The sequence below is a fragment of the Thermomyces lanuginosus genome (assembly GCF_041956635.1).
Source record: "Thermomyces lanuginosus strain ATCC 200065 unplaced genomic scaffold VTN49scaffold_22, whole genome shotgun sequence".
NCBI classification, from domain to species: domain Eukaryota; kingdom Fungi; phylum Ascomycota; class Eurotiomycetes; order Eurotiales; family Trichocomaceae; genus Thermomyces; species Thermomyces lanuginosus.
In genome coordinates this window covers 656776-674622 of record NW_027192356.1, presented here as the reverse complement: position 1 = coordinate 674622, position 17847 = coordinate 656776, and the positions used below count along the sequence as shown (strand labels likewise).

The window sequence follows — 17847 nt, the reverse complement described above, 5'->3', positions numbered from 1 at the left end:
GCTCGTCATATCTGTCATCACTTGTCAAAATTCAATTCTACGACTAATTCACCGACGCGTGCTGCTGCATCTCTCCCAAACAGTGACAGACGTGGCTTCATATGCATTAGGGCACATGGTGGCAATTTACAAGGGTGTCTTCCCAGGAGACAACTGACTAAAGTAAGGTCTCATTGAGTAACGGGGTTAGGGGTTAGCGGATTGTTTCTCCGGCATACAAGGTGCGTGAGTTTCACAGACTCTAGGGAGCCAAGCATTCGAAGTCTTTAACCGGGTCTCGACAAACTGCCGATTGTTTGTCTGTGTTGTAGTCACTTAGCTGTGTGCGATTAGCCATCGAGGTGATGTGATGAGAAAAAGAAACTCCCTGTCTATTTGACACAGCATCGGTAGGTATTAACCTCCGAGTGCAAACAGAACTTAAGACGATTGGCTTGGGCGCGACGACCAACGATTCGCGAAAGAAAAATTGCCCGTCCATTTTGCAAGGGCCATGGCTATGCGATGCACACTAATACATAAGTTCTCACTAAGGCATCTACTTTGGAGGGGTCTAAATTCAGAAATCCAACAGAAAGATTTCCATCCCAGCGACCTTGATGATGTAGTGCTACATATTTCTCCACTTCACCAAAGAGTCCAAGGTTCTGCTTGAACCTAGACGTAGGTTGGGTGATGTGGCTTGTTGATTGCAGTTTTGTAGAACGAAATAGCGTGTAATTGCCTCCCAACTTTTCGGCTATCGATGCCGCAATGTCAGTGCGCGTAGTGCACTAGTAATAAGATGTAGTAAGTGGCCTAGGGTGTCCCCTTTTTTAAAATCCCGTTAGGGTCGGATAGAATTGTGCCGAGCTGGATGCGCTGGCGCCCAGTCGGTGAGCCGAGTGTTCCTGGATCCGGACGTCCTACGCATCGCAATGAAAGAATCAACAATCATTTTCTAGAATCATGTCTAGATCTACACACCCAATTCGCTGCGGCGACGGCGCAGTTCCTCCAGTACTTTTTCCTTCTCCGTGCACTCCGGGTGCAGCAGCTGGAACTGTATTGCCATTTCCATCGCATTCGACATCCACGGTCCCGGCTTCGTCTCCAGGGCGGCCGCGACCTCCTTGCCGTTGGCAAGTGGGCGTAATGTGTCGACGTCGGTAAGGTTCTCCTTTTCTATGTACGCGAGGAACTCGCTGTACTCCTGAATCACTAGAATAAAACTCTCAGTTTCAATGTTTCATAAACGTTCCAGTAAATCAACTCACCCTTAGATGGTTCCGCCCCGCCCATAGCCTCTTGAAGCATCGCCATGACGACACACACGCGCCATTCTTTGTACCTGCGCAGAGACATGCCGACGTGACGTCGGACCTCGCGGCTGGTCCCAGGGATGCTCTTCGTGAGCACAGACTCTTTCAGTTCGATGGCGTAGCGGAATTTGATCGTAGCTTCCTTGAGGAAGCCCACTGTCCGATTGTCATACCGCAGTGCGTCTCGTGCGATCTCGGCGGTCCGGGGAGGAACAGGCTGCTTGTCCTGCCGTGTCCGACCGCGAGGAGGAACCGTTGCCCACGGCGCAAATGCAGCAATAACCCATGCATGATGCGTATCGGTTGCATCTCGAAGAAGGACCCTGCGGATAATCTCGGCAGCTGGGGCGAGTTCGTCATCTTCGGCAGGCTTTATGATCCTTGCAAGGGTGCCGTAGGCACGAGACCACGTACTCGTATCGGCAGTGGCGTCGTCCCGCAGATTGGCAAAAATAGTGGGAAACAGTGCCAGCTCGTCAATCAGGCGCAGTCCTTCTCGCGGATCAGGGCCTGCGGCATTTAGTACCAGGTATAAGAGGCGCTGGTAAAGGGGGATCATACCCTTGAGCATCTTATCCACTTCCGTCCCAATGCGTTCCTTGCTGATCTTGATCTTAAGCGCTTTGGATATATCTTCGTCCCGCATAGCTTGCTTTGTTTCCTCTTCAATCCGATACCCCAGCCGGCTGGCAAAACGAATTAACCGCAGGACACGCAGCGGATCATCCTTGAAAGTCTGATAAGGTTCCAATGGGGTTCGGATAATCTTGTCTCTCATGTCCCGTAAACCCATTCCCGTAAGGTCTTCGAGCTTGGACTCATTCAGATTGTAAAATAAGGCATTGACCGTTGCGTCACGACGCAGCGCATCCTCCTCGGCAGTCCCAAATTCCATCTGAGGATTCCGACTATCTTCTGTGTATGTCTCCTTTCGTAGGTTCACCAGATCCACGTCCATGCCAAAGATCCTGGTCGCCACTGTTTCCAAATGCTTGGATTTCTCTGGGTTGGCCTCAATCTTGTGAAGGCTGCCAACGACATCATTCAATTCACCGTTGCCACTTTTATCTTTGTATTTTTCAAGATTTTCCGGCACATCCAGGTACTCCTTCAGCTCCATGCCGAATTGATAGCCCGTCATAGTGCTGATACCAATGTCGATGTCATGGCCATTGATACCCAGAAGCTTGTCCCGTACCCAACCACCAGTAAACCGCAAGACCAAATCTTCCCCTTTCTGTTCCGTTTTGCCTTCATTCTTTTGCTTTTGCAGGATGTATTCCCGAACGTCGAGCATGAGTCGCTTCAAAAGGGCCTCCCTTGGCGTTAGCTCCAGCTGAGGGAGTGACTGCGCCGGTTCCTCAGCAGCAGTCATTGTTGATAAGCGGCGCCTCTTGAGCGCCGGTTGGCATGGGTCTGCAGCTGCGCTGCGTTCCGGCATGAAACTGGCAAACCGATGCCGCAAAGGAGTGTAAAATGTTACATGGAGATATCTCGTTCTGCGGAAGGGAGCAAGAACGTCAACGGCGACCGCCGTGCTGCACTTGTACACGAGAGAGGTTTGCGGTCTAGTCCATGACACACGCACTCCTCGCATTTACGTACGGGCGAGAGCGACGTCATCGGCGCTGAGAAATTACTACTGCGGTTGGATCTGTGAAGTTGACTCAAATTTTCGCTGCCTGAACTGTAAGGCATTCACTTAAGATGACTAATAAGGTCTTTCTGTCTGGAATTTCAGGCATGGTTTTTTTAATAGTCAACTTGCCTTTCGGGACTAGCGCAGGAGGGCCTGAGGCACTGGGCAAATAGTTAAAACTGGACGTCTTCATGATTACCTAATCCGGTGATGGAGTCCGGCTTCACGTGGTTTGCGACTCGGACGGAACAAAGATGTACCTGGTGAGACGAGCTTACAGAGACACATCGGCTAGGCGACTTACGTGGCGCTAGATGCAGGTGCAGAGAGACATTGAGCAGATCCTGGGTTGTTGAAAATCGATACGCCGCCGATTACCGTACCGTAACTATCTCCGACCTTTGTCCAGCAGTGTCACATCACTCAATTCAAGCGTCGAAACATCAATCCCCACGGCTGCTGTATCTGAGTTCGACTTGCACCGTCGTTGACCTATACCATCGGCCGCCGTCGCAGTCAATGCCTATCCAACTCCTTTCTCTCCAGGTTGACTCTCCCTAGTTGCCCATGACATCACCGGAAGATGCAGCTCCGGTGAAGCCCCCGCCATCCTTCGCGCCCGGAGCCCCCGTCGCTGTTCAGAAGTCCAGGTTTGCGGGGGATCCGCTGCAGAGCAGTAGGCGGATTAGTGGAGATCTAGGGGACACGACTCCGGTAGCTTCTCCGACTTTCTCTCCCAGATCCTCTTCGCTCTCGCCGAGCAGAAGGCTCTCCAGTTCAACTCAGCCTAGGAGGTCGTCAGCTGGGTCGCCGGTTGGTGGAATTGTTGACGGGTCCGATGATGTGAGGTCGCTTATCATTCGCGCTTTCTCCCCCGCAGTGGCTATTCTTGCTTCGGATGACACCCATGAGTTGGTCAAGCAGAAGGGATTCAAAGGTGGCTTGCGGGAACTACTGCGGCCATTTGGGGAGAAAGTTCCCGGAAGGGTGGTAATCCGCGACAGCGTGGGTTCAAGTCGCGGATGGGAGGACTATGGTGTTCGATTCATTGACCTGGCAGAAACACAGCCAGTGCCTAGCAGTCGGGATCCTGTAGGGTCTCCGATGGGACAGCTGGAGGCAGTGTTACAGAATACGTTGGATGCTGCAGACAGCACGAGCAATCGATGGTCGCAGCTCAGTCAATCTTCAAATACAAACTCCCTGTCCGCCTCGCCTCTTTACCAGCTCTTCCTCCGACGGCTGCTCTCCATCAACACTCCGACTCCGCACGAGACCTTTATGCATCCCGTAGCATGCGTGATCGCTATCAGTTCCCGCAACAAGACGCCGCTTGAATCTCTCCGCCAGCTCTACGCCCAGACTAGTCAGGGCAGCAATGCACCGCCGCCATGGGTACATGGGGAGTTTCTTCGATATTATGTCCTGGTGCATGATGAAGACCGAGATGATATCAGCGAGTCAACAAAACTGTACGATCAGATGAAACGACATTTCGGGCTACATTGTCACCTTTTGCGATTACGGAGTAACCAATGCGTCGAGACCGATGATGATAGCGTCGAGGTCCCCTCGACAGAATGGCTATCACCGGCGGAAGATCTTTCAAAAGCGGAAGAAAAGAGTATGGCCCGTCAAACATTCTTATCCCTCTTCACTCCACGGCTGACAAAACACCACAGACGTTCTGATTGATCTCGGCCCAGAAGTCCCCTACCTTTTCGAGAGTGATGTTAATGCAATTAAGATGATGGTGCGGGAGCTGGTTGTGCAATCGGTCATTCCTTTTATGGAAAACAAAGTAGCCATTTGGAATGACCAGGTTGCCTCACGACGGCGAGGTCTCAGTGGGCGTTTCATGTCGATGTCCCGCCGATGGGCCGGCTTCGGGTCTTCCAAGTCCGGCTCGTCCGGGCTTGGAGGTGGTAACACTGGAAATTATGATCCCTCGTTGGGGTGCTATCGACCAGACACCCCGGAGGCGATCTTGCGCAAACTGGCAGATTATGCATTCATGCTGCGCGACTGGAAATTGTCCACTTCCACATACGACTTGATCAGAGCTGATTACGGCAATGACAAGGCATGGAAGTACCATGCCGGGGCGCATGAGATGTGTGCAGTGAGCATGCTTTTGAATCCCCTTACTTCGACTGCAAAGAACAAGCTGGAAACCATCGATCAACTGATCGAGACAGCATGCTACTCCTACTTGACCCGGTGCTCTGCGGCCGAGAATGCGTTGCGATGCCTCACGTTATCAGTCGAACTACTCATGAGTAGGGGCGGATCGGCTGCTGAAAGCGCTGCTCGGTGGGCGATGCGCATCATGGAGATGGGTCTCGTTGGTTCAATTGGTCGAAATCTAATAACAGAGCGCATTTCTGCCTGCTATGCGTCGAAAACAAGTAATACAGGCTCTCCATTTGGTTCTCGCCGCCGCAAGGCTGCCATGTGGAGCGTCCTCGCGAGTGACGCCTGGCTGAAGTTGGGCAAAACACCGCTGGCACTCGCGTGCCTAGAGCAAGCCGAGCGGTTATACGCCGAAGTGTTGGACAAGGAAGGCGTCTACCCCATACCCGAGATGCAAGCGGTCATGGACAACCTGAAGCGTGCCGTCCAGGTCGAGTATCTGGAGGCCCAGGGCGTCGACACAAGCGACGAGACGGAGGTGGCCAAGAAACTAGGCGCAGAGGAGACTAGTGAGAAACTGGACGACAGGGCCCATCGCAGGTCGCTCATCGTGTCGCCGGCGATGGTGGAAAACGGCCCACCGAGTGCGGTCCCGCAGGGAGAAGAGCCTCGACAGGATGATGATTTTGAGTAGAGCATGATCGATACATAGTCGGCGTTTACGGTAGGCTATATAGGTATATGGATTGTGTTTTCTTTTCGAGCAACTATGAGTGCCCTAGGGCATTGTACTGGCACGGCACCTGTAATCCACGGGTAGATTCATTAGATTCACGTGATGGATGGAGCATCCATGAATCACGTGTATTATCTTATCGACAAGCTCAACGCGACTCGTGCAGTTCCTGAAATGAAGCTTGAGTCGCCGTTGAGTATCCTAACAATCGGCACCCGTAGCTAAGGCTGAAGCTGGCCTTGGCTTTTAGACGCATTAGAATCAAGACGGTCACGGTGCTGCGGTATTAGACTGCTCCTAGTGAAGCCAAGATGGGCGGCCTGCTGGAGTACATCCTATCACATGAAGATTCCTTTCGCAGGTAAACAATTCGGTGTACACGCCCTTGACATGGCCATGATGTCTAACACTAATGACCTTCATGAAGAAACCGACTCCCTTCGTTATACTCCGATTTTGCGATCCAGAAGACGACTAACCCGGATGGGTATGCTGTCAATGTATCCGCGTGGGAGAAGGCGTTGATCAACGCTGCGCGGAAAGGACAGGTTGTCACGAGCGGTAATGGATCCGGGGGGCGGAAACGGGATCATCTTGTGCTCAAAGTTGATGAGAATCTTCTCCGGGAGTTGGAGAGTCCGGAGTGGGGGAAACCGGTAGCATTGGGATGTGTGTTTGTATGTTGATATCCCGTTTCGGAGAGGTTAGAAGGGTTGATGAGGCTGATTATGATTGTCGCAACGAAAAAGGACGAGGCAATGCAAAAGAGGAGCATGCTTCCGCTGCAGGTGTACTTGAGTAGCGCGTCCAGCCTCGGCGCGAGCCGGTGGCGGATGATTGACCCGTCGGCCCTGAGTCCATGGAAGGTAGTAGAGTGGGGTTGGAGGCAATTGACAGGGTTCCTGGTAGGATGGGAAGGATCTTTGTCCTCGACGACAGTGCGCGAGCAGCAGCTGGTGCTTGTGGATAATCTCAAGGTTTGTCTGGGTGAATCTGGCTGTTTGGAGTCGAGTGCTGATGCCACCCAGGACGCCGCAAACAGAGTTGTGCAAAAAGCAACGGCGCAGGCCTCATCACCGCTAGACAGGATCTATGCAAAGGAGCAGTTCTGCGAGGAGTTTGCAACCGTGCTGGACTCGGCTGCGGAGCTGTCCGATGCGGACTTTGATGTGCTCCTGGTCTATCTGAGTAGGGATAGCAAGGCAATAGTTTACGACGGCCAGGTTGGTCATTGCATCACTTCGTTTCTTCAAAGACTGACCAGAATCATCCAGACGATCAAATTCCACACAAAGGACGACCAGACACCGCTCACCCAACAAGACAAGACAATCGCGTCGCTCAAGATCCTCATTTCCCGCCTTACGCAACAAGTTGCACGTCTCGAGAGGCGCGTCGCCGAGCTGGATGCCGACGCGCGAGCCGCACTGCAGAAGAAGAATCGCATCTCCGCTCTCTCCGCGCTTCGCTCAAAGAAACTCGCCGAGCGCGCACAGCAGCACCGCTCCGACACCCTCGCGCAGCTCGAGCAGGTCTATCTGCAGATTGAGCAGGCCGCGGACCAAGTCCAAATCGTGCGCGCGATGGAGGCCAGCGCTGACGTACTGCGCTCCCTGCGCAAGCAGACGGGTGGCGTCGAGCGCGTCGAGGATGTTGTCGAGGAGCTCCGCGCGGAAATGTCGCAGGTCGACGAGGTCGGAGCCATCCTGGCCGGTGTTGGCGACACCACCGGCCCATCAGCCATCGACGAGGACGAGATCGACGAAGAGTTGAGAGCGCTCGAGACAGCGGAGAAGCGTGCCGCGGAGGAGCGCGAGGCGGAGGCTACCCGCAAGCGTCTGGCGGAGTTGGATGCGCTGGAGTATGAGCGGAAAGCGAAGGAGATCGAGCGCAAGGAGCAGCAGCAACGGGCAGAAGCGCAGGCTGTTGAGGAGGCTTTGTCAGAGAGTATGGGGAAACTCTCGCGTGTGTCCCTCGGCGATGATCATGGAAGTGGTGATTCCAAGAAAAATCACGAGACAACGGAGTTTGCCCAATAATAATCATTAAAGTTCTGGCATAATAGCATGAAATAATCAATATATCGTTATACATAGATGCCATTAATTGCCTCACAAGAGAGATGCATCTCCATCCACCGTTAGATGGTCTATGTACAGTTTGTCCCAGGGTATTTCTGTTTCGTATAAATCATGCACATGGATGCACACATGCTATGCGACACAAGCATTTCGCCTCCAATCGTGGCCAGTAAGAGTATATATCAATCGGCAAACAGCCGAGGTCATCCTTTTCGCCGTTTCTTCTCGGCGTTCTTGTCTTGAAGCTCATGCTCCCTGGCTCGATGGGGATCGTGCGCTCAAGTGAATTCTGCTACCATTGCACGCCCCTACCTTGCGTCCTGTGATGGAGAACGCTCGTTGCTGATGGGCCCAGGTTCTGGCGCTTTTGTGGGTGCCATCGTTGGAGCTAAATCGTTATTGGTGCGGGCAGTTGTCTCTGTCGTTTCCACCGGTGCTGGCGTCTGTATAGGCGCCGGGGCTGGGGCCAGAATTGGCGCTGCTGTCGGAGTCGGTTGCATAGGCCCCGATGACCTGGGCATCGATATCGGTGCTGGAGGTATTGTAGTATACGTCGGGGGTGGTTGCATGCCCGTATGCATCGGCCCCGGAGGCATAGTCGTGCACATCGGCGCCGGTGGGATAGAAGGCGTTGGCCACGGCGGCGTGGCCGTCTGCGTAGGAGCTGGGGTCACGCTCTGTGTTGGAGCTGGAGGCATGGTCATGTGTATCGGCGCTGGGGTCGCTGCCATCTGTCCTGGTGTAGGGGTCGCAGAAGTCTGTATTGACGGTGATGACGAAGTAGTCTGTATCAACGCCGGCGGCATGGTCGTCTGCGTCGACACTGGCGGGGAAGCCGTCTGTCCCGGCGACGGGCTGGCGGCCTGCATTGGCGCCGACGGCGTGGTTGTTTGCATTGGGGGCTGAGTCGCGGTCTGGGTAGGTGCCGACGACATGGTAGTTTGCGTAGTCTCCACCTTGGTCGTCTCGGTTGACGACCCTTTCATGGAGACTTTCCCTTGTCTCGCCTTTGCAATAAGATCCTTAAACGCATTCCCATGGCTAGCCGACCAAGCCTTAGCATCAAAGTCCTTGGCCATGATTGACGAGCCTCCGCTTGCGGCACTTCCGCCGCTGTTCGCTGCTAGCCCGCCCTGTGTACGCTCCCACGTGTCCAGATCCCGAAGCAGTTCCGCATGGCTCTTGGGCACACGTGCATCGCAGTTCGCATTCCAAAGGTTCATCCACTCCGTGTGGCGACGCTGGAGGAGTTGTCTTGGGCCCCAATGGGGAATACCAAGCTCGCGAAGCTTCTTCCGGAGAGCATTGTCTTTGAGCAGCGCGTAGTTGAGCGCCGGAAGTCTTTCTGGAGGTTTGCTGTTGTTGTTATCACTGGATACGGATTGTCTGGGCCCGAAGGGTGTGCGCCTGCATTAACATTAGTATCGCCGTATCTCTCGTGACTAACGTGAGAGCGAACATACTGGCTGTACTTTGGAGGTCGTCCACGGTTTAAAGACACAGGCGTAGGCGTAGGTGTAGGTGTGGAATTCTCTGTCGGAGATCTTGACGGCCCTGGACATGAGTCAAGATGGCCGAACACGGCCTCGTTCTTCATCTTGCGGTTGCAGATTGGACATGCGACGATGTCGTCCGAGGGCTCGGTACTGGAATTGACACTTGGAGAGGCCCTCGACGGGCTCGCTTGGTGCACATCGCTGCTACCGACGTGGCCAGGGCTACCGCTCTCGACAGCCTCGAGCGCCGGGGGGACGCTACTGTCCGGGGCGCGGCTCTGAGGTGCCGTCGCCGGAGGCTCTGATTGTACCGAGAAAGAGGCGACCTGATCTGAGGTATCGTCTACCCGGCGACGTTTGGCAGCTGGCTCTCCAGCAGCATCATCACGCCCGTGCGATTGCTGTGCATCCCCCGACTTATCCACAGGCTTATGGGCCCTCGCTAACGCAAGAATATCGGCGCGAGCTTCTTTAAAAGTATCGACCAGTTCCTGAACTGCCCAGTTGCGTCGTAATCGGACCTCCTGATCCGTGCTACGGCAAGTTGGGCATTTCCCCTCGGAGCTCAAACAGCGTCGAATGCATAACGAGCAGAATGTGTGCGAGCAAGACGTGATGACGGGGTTGTCGAAGAAGTCCTTGCAAACTTGGCACCGGAGGGCGGACTCGAGCGGCGCGACTCTAGCCAACGGGGTATCGAGCCAGTCGGTGGAATCGGGAATGTCGAAGGAGAAATCCATTGGGAAGCGGTAGGATTAGGGCCGGAGCCCTAGCCTGTGCAAGGATCAATCGAGGAAGAGGAGGAATGAATTTACGAATCGCGAAGCATCATCCAAAGTGAAGAAAAGCGCCAAGGCGGACGCGTCGCTAATTTTTGTACGCGTTTCTCCTCATCGGCCATTATCCCCAAGGACCACGGACGAACTTTAAAAACAATTTGCATGACCATCGGCATCATGGGCCCAGACTTTAGGAGATATTTGGCGGAAAATGTCCTCAACGAGGGCAAAACGGTACGAAATCCTACCAGAAAGACAGAGCCTTTCTGACGCGCTCTAGGTGACGTATCGCCTGCTCTGTCGAGCCCTCCAGGTTCATAGCCATCTCGCCAAACAGTACGTCGGTTGGCGCGGATCGAACCATGGTCTGCCATGCTGAGTCGCAGATAGGATGTTGTATGATTTTCATCGCACGGAGAACGCAAAGAAGCCGAACAGCGTAAATGCTACCTACCTCATCAGCGGCATTCGACGACCGCCGCAGCAGCCGGCGCAAACGGATGGAGACGACACCGTCATGCAGAGCAGCCCGTATATGAGTTCGCTGCCTCAGCCCGATGACGCTGAACGCCCGGTGCAGACTGTCTCATATGTGCTCGCTAGGGAGGAAGACCTAGAAGGTATGGCATCCATGAACGGAAGCACGGACGCAATCTGATCATTTGCTGCAGAAGCCAAAGCTACATTTGAGTCTATCTCCGTCATCCATATCTACAGCTTGCAATCAACGAAACTGCAAGACCTGAATGTTCTCCTAGACGCGGGAAGGGAAATCACAGCATCGTACGGTCATGAGGATCCGCTGGAGATGGGGAAAGTATGGGGAATGATCCAGAATAAGAATGCCAGAGTATGTTTTGTGCAATACAATTGGCAAAAGATTGCAGCTGATGTCTAACTAATGTAGCGGCGAAAAGGTGCGCGACCTCCTCCGCCGCCACCTCCAGCTGATGCGCCCGCTGCGGCTTCGAACCCCGCAAGCGCAGCGAAGCCGTTGCTCAAAAAGGAAGAATCGCAGCCCAAGACTGAAAGCGAGAGCGAGTCGTCGATAAAACGACCCGCTCAGAAACGAAAAGGAGATATATTCTCGTCCTTCGCAAAAGCCAAAGCCAAAGCGAAGCCTGAAGACTCGGCGGCGCCGTCGGAATCTGAGTCTGTATGTATACCTGCAGATTATGCTTGTTTACATGCTAATCGTCGATATTAGGCCAAGGCTAGTGCGCCGGAAGAACGTACGCTTTAGTCTCCTTGATTCGTTGTGACTATCATTCTGACTAGAAGCAGCAATGTTTGATGACGATGACCCCGACGATGAGGGGGAGGAATTGTTCCCTGATACTGGCAAACCTAAGACCAGCGAACCCAGGGAAACTCGACAGGAGAGAGAAGAGAAACTTCGAAAAATGATGGAGGACGATGGTATGCCTGAAATGTCTAATTTGGTCGTCTTTGTTTCTGACTCCACCAGATGAGGACATGCCCGATGCACCTACGGACGTGCCCAGTGAGGCTCCGAGTAAAGATCCGGAGCCCGCAAGCAAGCCCGAATCTTCTGAGCCAAAAGAGCACGTCGTCGTCGAGAATGGCCGTCGGCGAGGAAAGCGCAAGGTTATGAAGAAGAAGACTATGAAAGATGCGGAGGGCTATCTAGGTAACCACCCACGGCAGTATTTGGCTTATCCAACGCAAATGCTGACCAAGTTAGTCACCATCGAAGAACCCGTTTGGGAATCCTTCTCGGAAGAGGAACCCGCGCCTCCACCAAAGAAGAAGCCTTCCATCGGTGGAAGTGCACCCAAGGGGAAGAAGGGTGGTCAAGGGAACATTATGTCATTCTTCTCTAAGAAGACATAGAACTCTTGTAATAGGCGGTCCGAGTTGACCTCGTTGGTTACGGTTGAAGCCAAGCTCCATCGTGATGAGATGAGAGCGACTATCGGCATGTCCCTGCGCATTGGTCGATAAAGCCCGCGGGCTGAGTGACATCAAGACTCTTGACTCGCCATGCTTGGCTATGCCTAGGGTAGCCGGGCGGTTGCCCTTGGCAGTGAATCATCACAAGCCGAGAATGAACTTATTGAATTGCTCGTGGGCAGAAATGCTACTGTTGTAACGAGTAACTGAGTGTATGAGTAAGAAAGAGGCTTTTTGCGTCCCAGTACTCCGTTCTCTGTACGCAGTTAACCCCTCGAGACGGTCGAAGTACTTCTCAGTTTGCACACTGAAGGTATCCTTCGCTTCAATTTGTGATTGCTCCTGTCGTTGACCGAATCGCCTCTTCAGCAATTGAACCCGTTTCTTCGTTGGTAGCAGCCGCCGAACAAAGCCCAGCCCCATTCTTTTCATCCCACCACATTCCACAGGCTTTGATGGCGGTCGTCGTCGGCCACTTACCCTCCCTCCGCCAACGTCTGTACCCTCAAATGAGAGGCAAAGTTGCGCCGGATTATCCGGATGATTCTCCGATGGGTACCTTGACTGCTAGCTGAATTAGGCTACGGGGAAAAATGCGGAGATGCGGGGATGGTTACATCAATTTGTGCCTGAATTCCAAGGCTACAACCCTCATATCACGGAACAACGTTGGTGCGCGATATATATAGCTATACAACACATTATTTAGATATACACCACTTAACAGCTGTGGAAATGATGGAACTGATTGGCTGCCAATAGCCGACTGACAGGCAAGTTACGGTAGGTTACTCGTACCTGAGCTCGGCAGTGCACCAAGAGTAACATCGTGTCAGAGACTCAATATAGCTGATCAGACCCAAGTCAGGAGAAACAGCTCTGCACTAATGACAGCTGCATAGGTTAGTGTATTCTGCTCTCCACCTGTCGGCTCGTGCCCTCGATGCCGTGACTGCCCGGTCAAAATGACAGGGACATGTGTCGTGGAATGTTCTCTACTTCTGTTCCTCAAGCAGTTCTCTGATTCTCACTCCAACTCACCATGAGTCCGATGACTGCGCCGTGGTTCTCGATTATTGCACGGGCACTGCTGTTTGCAGCGGTGCCTGCTGCAGCCCAAGGCGTGAACGATAATCCGGACGCGCTGAGTCAGGCCTGTCCCGATTATCTGGACTACTCACAGGTCCCTCAGTAGGTGAACCCTTTTCTCGCTGGAGGCAGTAACATCCCTTCTTGCTGACGTGAACACAGTCCTCCGTACAGTGGAGGTCCGCTGAACCTCCCTTTCCAGCGGCCAGTGCCCGAATGCCGCAAATTCGTCTCATCCGTCGTGGACAAGGTGGTTGACGAGGTCAGCGAGCGGATTGAGGACAAGGATCTGGCGCAGCTCTTCCGCAATGCGCTGCCAAACACACTCGATACCACCATTGCGTGGCACGTCAATGGCACAAGCAACAACAAGGGCGGTGATTCGGGGGCATGGCAGGGCGCGCAGACCTTCGTGGTGACGGGTGACATCACTGCGGAATGGCTGCGCGATTCGACGAACCAGCTCGCGCCTTACCAGTCTCTCGCCCGCAAGGATAAAAAGCTTTACCGCCTGATTCTTGGGGCGATTAACACGCAGGCCGAGTACGTGATCCAGTTCCCGTACTGCAACGCGTTCCAGCCACCACCGCCGAGCGGGTTGGACCCGTCGTCGAATGGGCAGGATGACGTCGTGACTCCGCCCTACGACCCGAACCTCGTCTTCGAATGCAAGTACGAGCTCGACTCTCTGGCCGCGTTCCTCGCGCTGGGCAACCGGTTCCACGAGGAAACGGGGTCCACCGAGTTTGTTACAGACCGTTGGTACAAGGCGCTGCACACGCTACTCCGAGTCCTGGACGAGCAGGCGCGGCCGACGTTCAACAGGCAAGGCCAGTTCGTAGAAAATGAGTACACATTCCGGCGCCGCACCGACCGTGGCACCGAGACCCTCAATCTCGACGGCATCGGCAACCCGCTCAACGGAGGCACGGGTCTGATCCGCAGCGCATTCCGCCCCAGTGATGACGCCAGCATCTTCGGCTTCTTCATTCCGCCAAACGCCATGATGTCCGTGCAGCTGGGCAAGACGGCCAAGCTCCTGACCAAAGCCGGCAACAGGAAGCTCGCAAGCGAGCTTGAGCGCCGCGCCAATGCCTTGCGCCGGGCAGTCTTCGAACACGGCGTCGTCCACCACCCCAGATACGGCAGGGTCTTTGCCTTCGAGGTCGACGGCTACGGATCAGCCCTCTTCATGGACGACGCCAACATCCCCTCGCTGCTGTCGCTGCCGTACATCGGGTTCATCGATGCCCATGACCCAATCTACAGAAATACGCGGAAGATGATCACCGAGCGCGCAGGGAACCCGTATTACCTCAGTGGCTCTGATTTCCATGGCATTGGTGGACCACACGGTACGTTCATCCATCCCTTACTCTCCCTCTCCTAAGGCCTTCCACTGACAAGGATAATACGCAGTTGGTCTTCGAAACGCATGGCCCATGTCCCTCCTCGTCCAGGCAATCACCAGCTTCGATGACCGTGAAATCATGACTTGTCTGGAGCTTGTTCGCAACTCGAGCCTGCTGGGCCTCGTCCATGAGTCCATCGATGTCAATAACATCGAGGATTACACGCGGCCCTGGTTCGCCTGGGCGAATTCCTTGTTCGGCGAGACGATCCTCAAGATTGCCAGGGAGCGGCCGTCCTTGATCTTCGGGAAGGGCGCTAAACCGTATGAGACTTAGGTATTCAACAAGGGAAGCTCGCATTCTGAAAGGTCTTTCTCGTTCTAATGAGGCCGTTCTAATTCAAGTTTTATTGCTGGATATCTTCAGAATAATAACATTAACAAACGAATAATACATGAGAGTCTAACGGTATTTCCTGTAATAGCATTTGAGATGTATCATATCAAAACCCGTCGTAAACAATCGGTCCCACCCAAAACTCGTCGCCCTGTCACAGGACACCGTCCCTTTCCACTCTCCCATTTCCCTTCACGGCTTCTGGTCTTCCTTCCCTCTTTCTCGCGGCCAGCGGACTCTGGCGATCCGGGGGAATCGGCATCGCCGCCGTCCAGATCATCGTCTTCCCACTCTGCCCCGCCGTCTTCGCCATTCATGAACGCGATCTGTCGCTCGTGCTCCCCGTTAATCCAGCGGAAGACGCAGCTGTAGCAAAAGACGTAGCCGGTCTGGCAGGCGGTGGGGTTATTGAGCGGTTGCAGGCAAATCGGACAGGGGGCCGGCTCGGATGAGGATGTACGTGGTGGCGGAGGGACGGTGAAGATGGGAAGGAGAGATGTGGAGGAGATGGGCGGTTGACGGCGAGAGGAGGGCCGCTTCAGCGCCGACTTTAGTCGGGATGAGGAGGACGAGGAGGAGGAAGAGATGGGAGAATCCTGTTGCTCTGCTTGCTTTTGTTTTTGAACCGATGGATCGGTCATGCCTGTTACCACCGGCGCTGGGAGATCCAGTGACTCGGTTGCCTTGAGTGCCAGTTTACGCGAAAAGTCACTCGCGTGCCACCACTCGAGAAACTTGAGGGCGAAGATTGACACAGGCAGTACAAATCGTAGCGACGAGAGGAGCTGCGGGTATATGTTCACCGGACTCAGCAGGCCGAGCAAGCCGGAACCCGGCCGCGACTGCCGTACATCACCAGTGGGTCGGGCCTCCATGGCCTTCGCGATGGCGCGGTGGTCCTCTGGGCTGAGACGCCGTATCCGCGTCCCGATCAGCCAGAGGAATGGTGACGAGTATTTGGTGCCGTCGAACAGATATGCCAGGTTGAATGCCAAAATGGCGAAGTAGTAAGCGGCATTCACGGACGGGTAGATGTTCCTCAGGAACCATTTATAGTAGAACATGATTCGCTGCTTGATCGTCGCGTTGGGCGGGAGAACGGAGTCGCGCGGCCTATATCTCGGGCCACCGCCACCGCCCGCAAGCAACGAAGCCTGTGGCGCGACGTGGATATCGTAGCCCTCATCCAGCTTCCGCTTCAGGTAAGGCAGCCCTACCAGCACGGCTAGATTGGCCCAGATATCACGGTTCCGCAAACGCAGAGTCTCTCGCACTGGGGCCGCGGCGCCCAGTTGAGCTCGGGGAACTTCGCCATTCTTGGTCCGCAGCACCCGCTCGCGCTTGAGCGAGTAAAAGTTCTCCGTAAATGACCCGCCAAATGTACGCAGATAATACCGCTCAACAATCAGCGATAGAAGGGCGTATAATTCATCGAAGTTATTCAGTGCCCGGAGTAAATAGCGCGGATACCGATGCGTCGCGACGGCCAGGAGGTACCGCAACGAGGGAGGGAGAAGAGCAGAAAGCTGCTGCTCTGCGAGGAGCTCTGTTGCACGTCATATGTCAATTCGGCCAGGACCCAGAACTGCAGGTAATCGCGACGTACCAAACAGCGACGGCTTCAAGTCGTCAAGTTCATTTTGGACGCTCGACAAGTACTCCATGATGGCAACTCTGGCCACGACTCAAGCGTCATCTCGGGGCAAGTTGGAGATCGAGCATTGGAGATGATAAGCCGAGGTGATTCGGTCTCAAAGGGCCATGCGGAGATCCCGTCTGAGCCTTTCCATATATCGTTTAGCTTTAAAAATATACTACCAATTACTACCAAAAATAGTATAGTGTACGACTTAGGTCATGCTCCCAGAGGGGTGTGCACTATTGGGTCCCTCTTGCTGTGAATTCCACTACATACTATTTCCTGCGCGCGATGAGTCCGTGCTCCCAGGAAACACTATTCTCTCGCAAAGAGAAAGGAACTAAGATATACTACCAATCATGAACTAAGTACGTTCATTTCCGGCATTACTAGATGTGCGCGGTGACCAGGTGCTCGGCATTGTTTGACAAAAATATGATTGGAATAATGATTCGACAGTGCTTTCGGTGTAGATGGCGCCGTAGTTGGTCCATGGCCCCGGAGTAAGTATTATCACGTACGCGCTGGCGTGTAATGGTGTGTATGTGCATGCAAGAAGAATGTAAGAATATGCAACGACAATGCAATCGATGGCCATATGTGGTAATGGTAATGATGATCAGTACTATATACCTGTGATAACATCCGAAAGGAGGTGCACTTAAGAGAATGGATAAGAGTCCTCGAGTTTCGGTTCATGGATTGTGCGATTGCTGACTCGAGTCAAACTTTATGCTCCGACATAAGCTTCGCATTAAATCTTCTTTTTTAGGTCATCGGGCAGCTCCAGTCTCTTCTTCGCAAGATCGGCCAAGGTGGCGTGAAGCTCTTAGTTGAAGCCGGCTCCGGTACTGGGGCCCTGCCAAAAAGGATCATTTTTACAGCGTCGTTGGTAATGGATTGAGTTGGAGGTAAATCAAGTCACTGCACTCTTTGAAAGGGTTCCGGGCATTTCTCATAATCGCGGGAAAGTGATTCAGAGCCAGCAACTGTCTCTTGTTGCAGGCATATGAAGTGACGGAATTCGCCTTCGACTTCAGATGGAATATAACTAAGCCATTTGCCAGTAACGCAATTGAGCTTTACTTAATTGTGATTAATTGTGAAAGTGAATCTATATCCTTTTTTTTTTTTTCCCTTCCTCAACATCAAGAGTGTAGCCCCTCCATTCGTTGGTCGAGTTCCTGTGCCTGGTACATAAATTACTTAATTAGATGCCTGTATGTTTGCGCATCCATTGCTTGTTAATTACGTAGTTTAACTGATCAATTGCCTGCCAACCCTTCTGATAT

At 53.6% G+C, this 17847-nt stretch overlaps 7 protein-coding genes across 7 annotated transcripts; 4 read left to right on the top strand and 3 right to left on the bottom strand.

The window, feature by feature from the left end:
* Positions 1-798: 798 nt before the first annotated feature.
* VTN49DRAFT_1170 (uncharacterized protein) lies at positions 799-2898 on the bottom strand (the record flags this gene model as incomplete). Its single annotated transcript, XM_069408756.1, has 4 exons — positions 799-905; positions 967-1200; positions 1257-1811; positions 1863-2898. The coding sequence occupies 4 exons, from the start codon at positions 2896-2898 to the stop codon at positions 799-801; spliced, it is 1932 nt and encodes a 643-aa protein (XP_069270210.1).
* Positions 2899-3507: 609 nt separating this feature from the next.
* Positions 3508-5767, top strand: VTN49DRAFT_1169 (uncharacterized protein; the record flags this gene model as incomplete). Its single annotated transcript, XM_069408754.1, has 2 exons — positions 3508-4564; positions 4623-5767. The coding sequence occupies 2 exons, from the start codon at positions 3508-3510 to the stop codon at positions 5765-5767; spliced, it is 2202 nt and encodes a 733-aa protein (XP_069270209.1).
* Positions 5768-6120: 353 nt separating this feature from the next.
* VTN49DRAFT_1168 (uncharacterized protein) lies at positions 6121-7848 on the top strand (the record flags this gene model as incomplete). Its single annotated transcript, XM_069408753.1, has 5 exons — positions 6121-6170; positions 6237-6486; positions 6559-6786; positions 6838-7032; positions 7084-7848. 5 exons carry the CDS (start codon positions 6121-6123, stop codon positions 7846-7848), a joined length of 1488 nt encoding a protein of 495 aa, XP_069270208.1.
* A 438-nt stretch (positions 7849-8286) lies between these two features.
* VTN49DRAFT_1167 (uncharacterized protein) lies at positions 8287-10126 on the bottom strand (the record flags this gene model as incomplete). Its single annotated transcript, XM_069408752.1, has 3 exons — positions 8287-8881; positions 8941-9297; positions 9354-10126. The coding sequence occupies 3 exons, from the start codon at positions 10124-10126 to the stop codon at positions 8287-8289; spliced, it is 1725 nt and encodes a 574-aa protein (XP_069270207.1).
* Positions 10127-10342: 216 nt separating this feature from the next.
* VTN49DRAFT_1166 (uncharacterized protein) lies at positions 10343-12019 on the top strand (the record flags this gene model as incomplete). Its single annotated transcript, XM_069408751.1, has 9 exons — positions 10343-10399; positions 10446-10501; positions 10556-10785; positions 10837-11015; positions 11073-11321; positions 11373-11397; positions 11450-11584; positions 11634-11816; positions 11871-12019. The coding sequence occupies 9 exons, from the start codon at positions 10343-10345 to the stop codon at positions 12017-12019; spliced, it is 1263 nt and encodes a 420-aa protein (XP_069270206.1).
* Positions 12020-13121: 1102 nt separating this feature from the next.
* On the top strand, positions 13122-14856 carry VTN49DRAFT_1165 (uncharacterized protein; the record flags this gene model as incomplete). The annotated part of the gene is made up of 3 exons (XM_069408750.1): positions 13122-13270; positions 13331-14523; positions 14588-14856. 3 exons carry the CDS (start codon positions 13122-13124, stop codon positions 14854-14856), a joined length of 1611 nt encoding a protein of 536 aa, XP_069270205.1.
* Positions 14857-15017: 161 nt separating this feature from the next.
* Positions 15018-16580, bottom strand: VTN49DRAFT_1164 (uncharacterized protein; the record flags this gene model as incomplete). Its single annotated transcript, XM_069408749.1, has 2 exons — positions 15018-16462; positions 16523-16580. 2 exons carry the CDS (start codon positions 16578-16580, stop codon positions 15018-15020), a joined length of 1503 nt encoding a protein of 500 aa, XP_069270204.1.
* Between the last annotated feature and the right edge of the window lie 1267 nt (positions 16581-17847).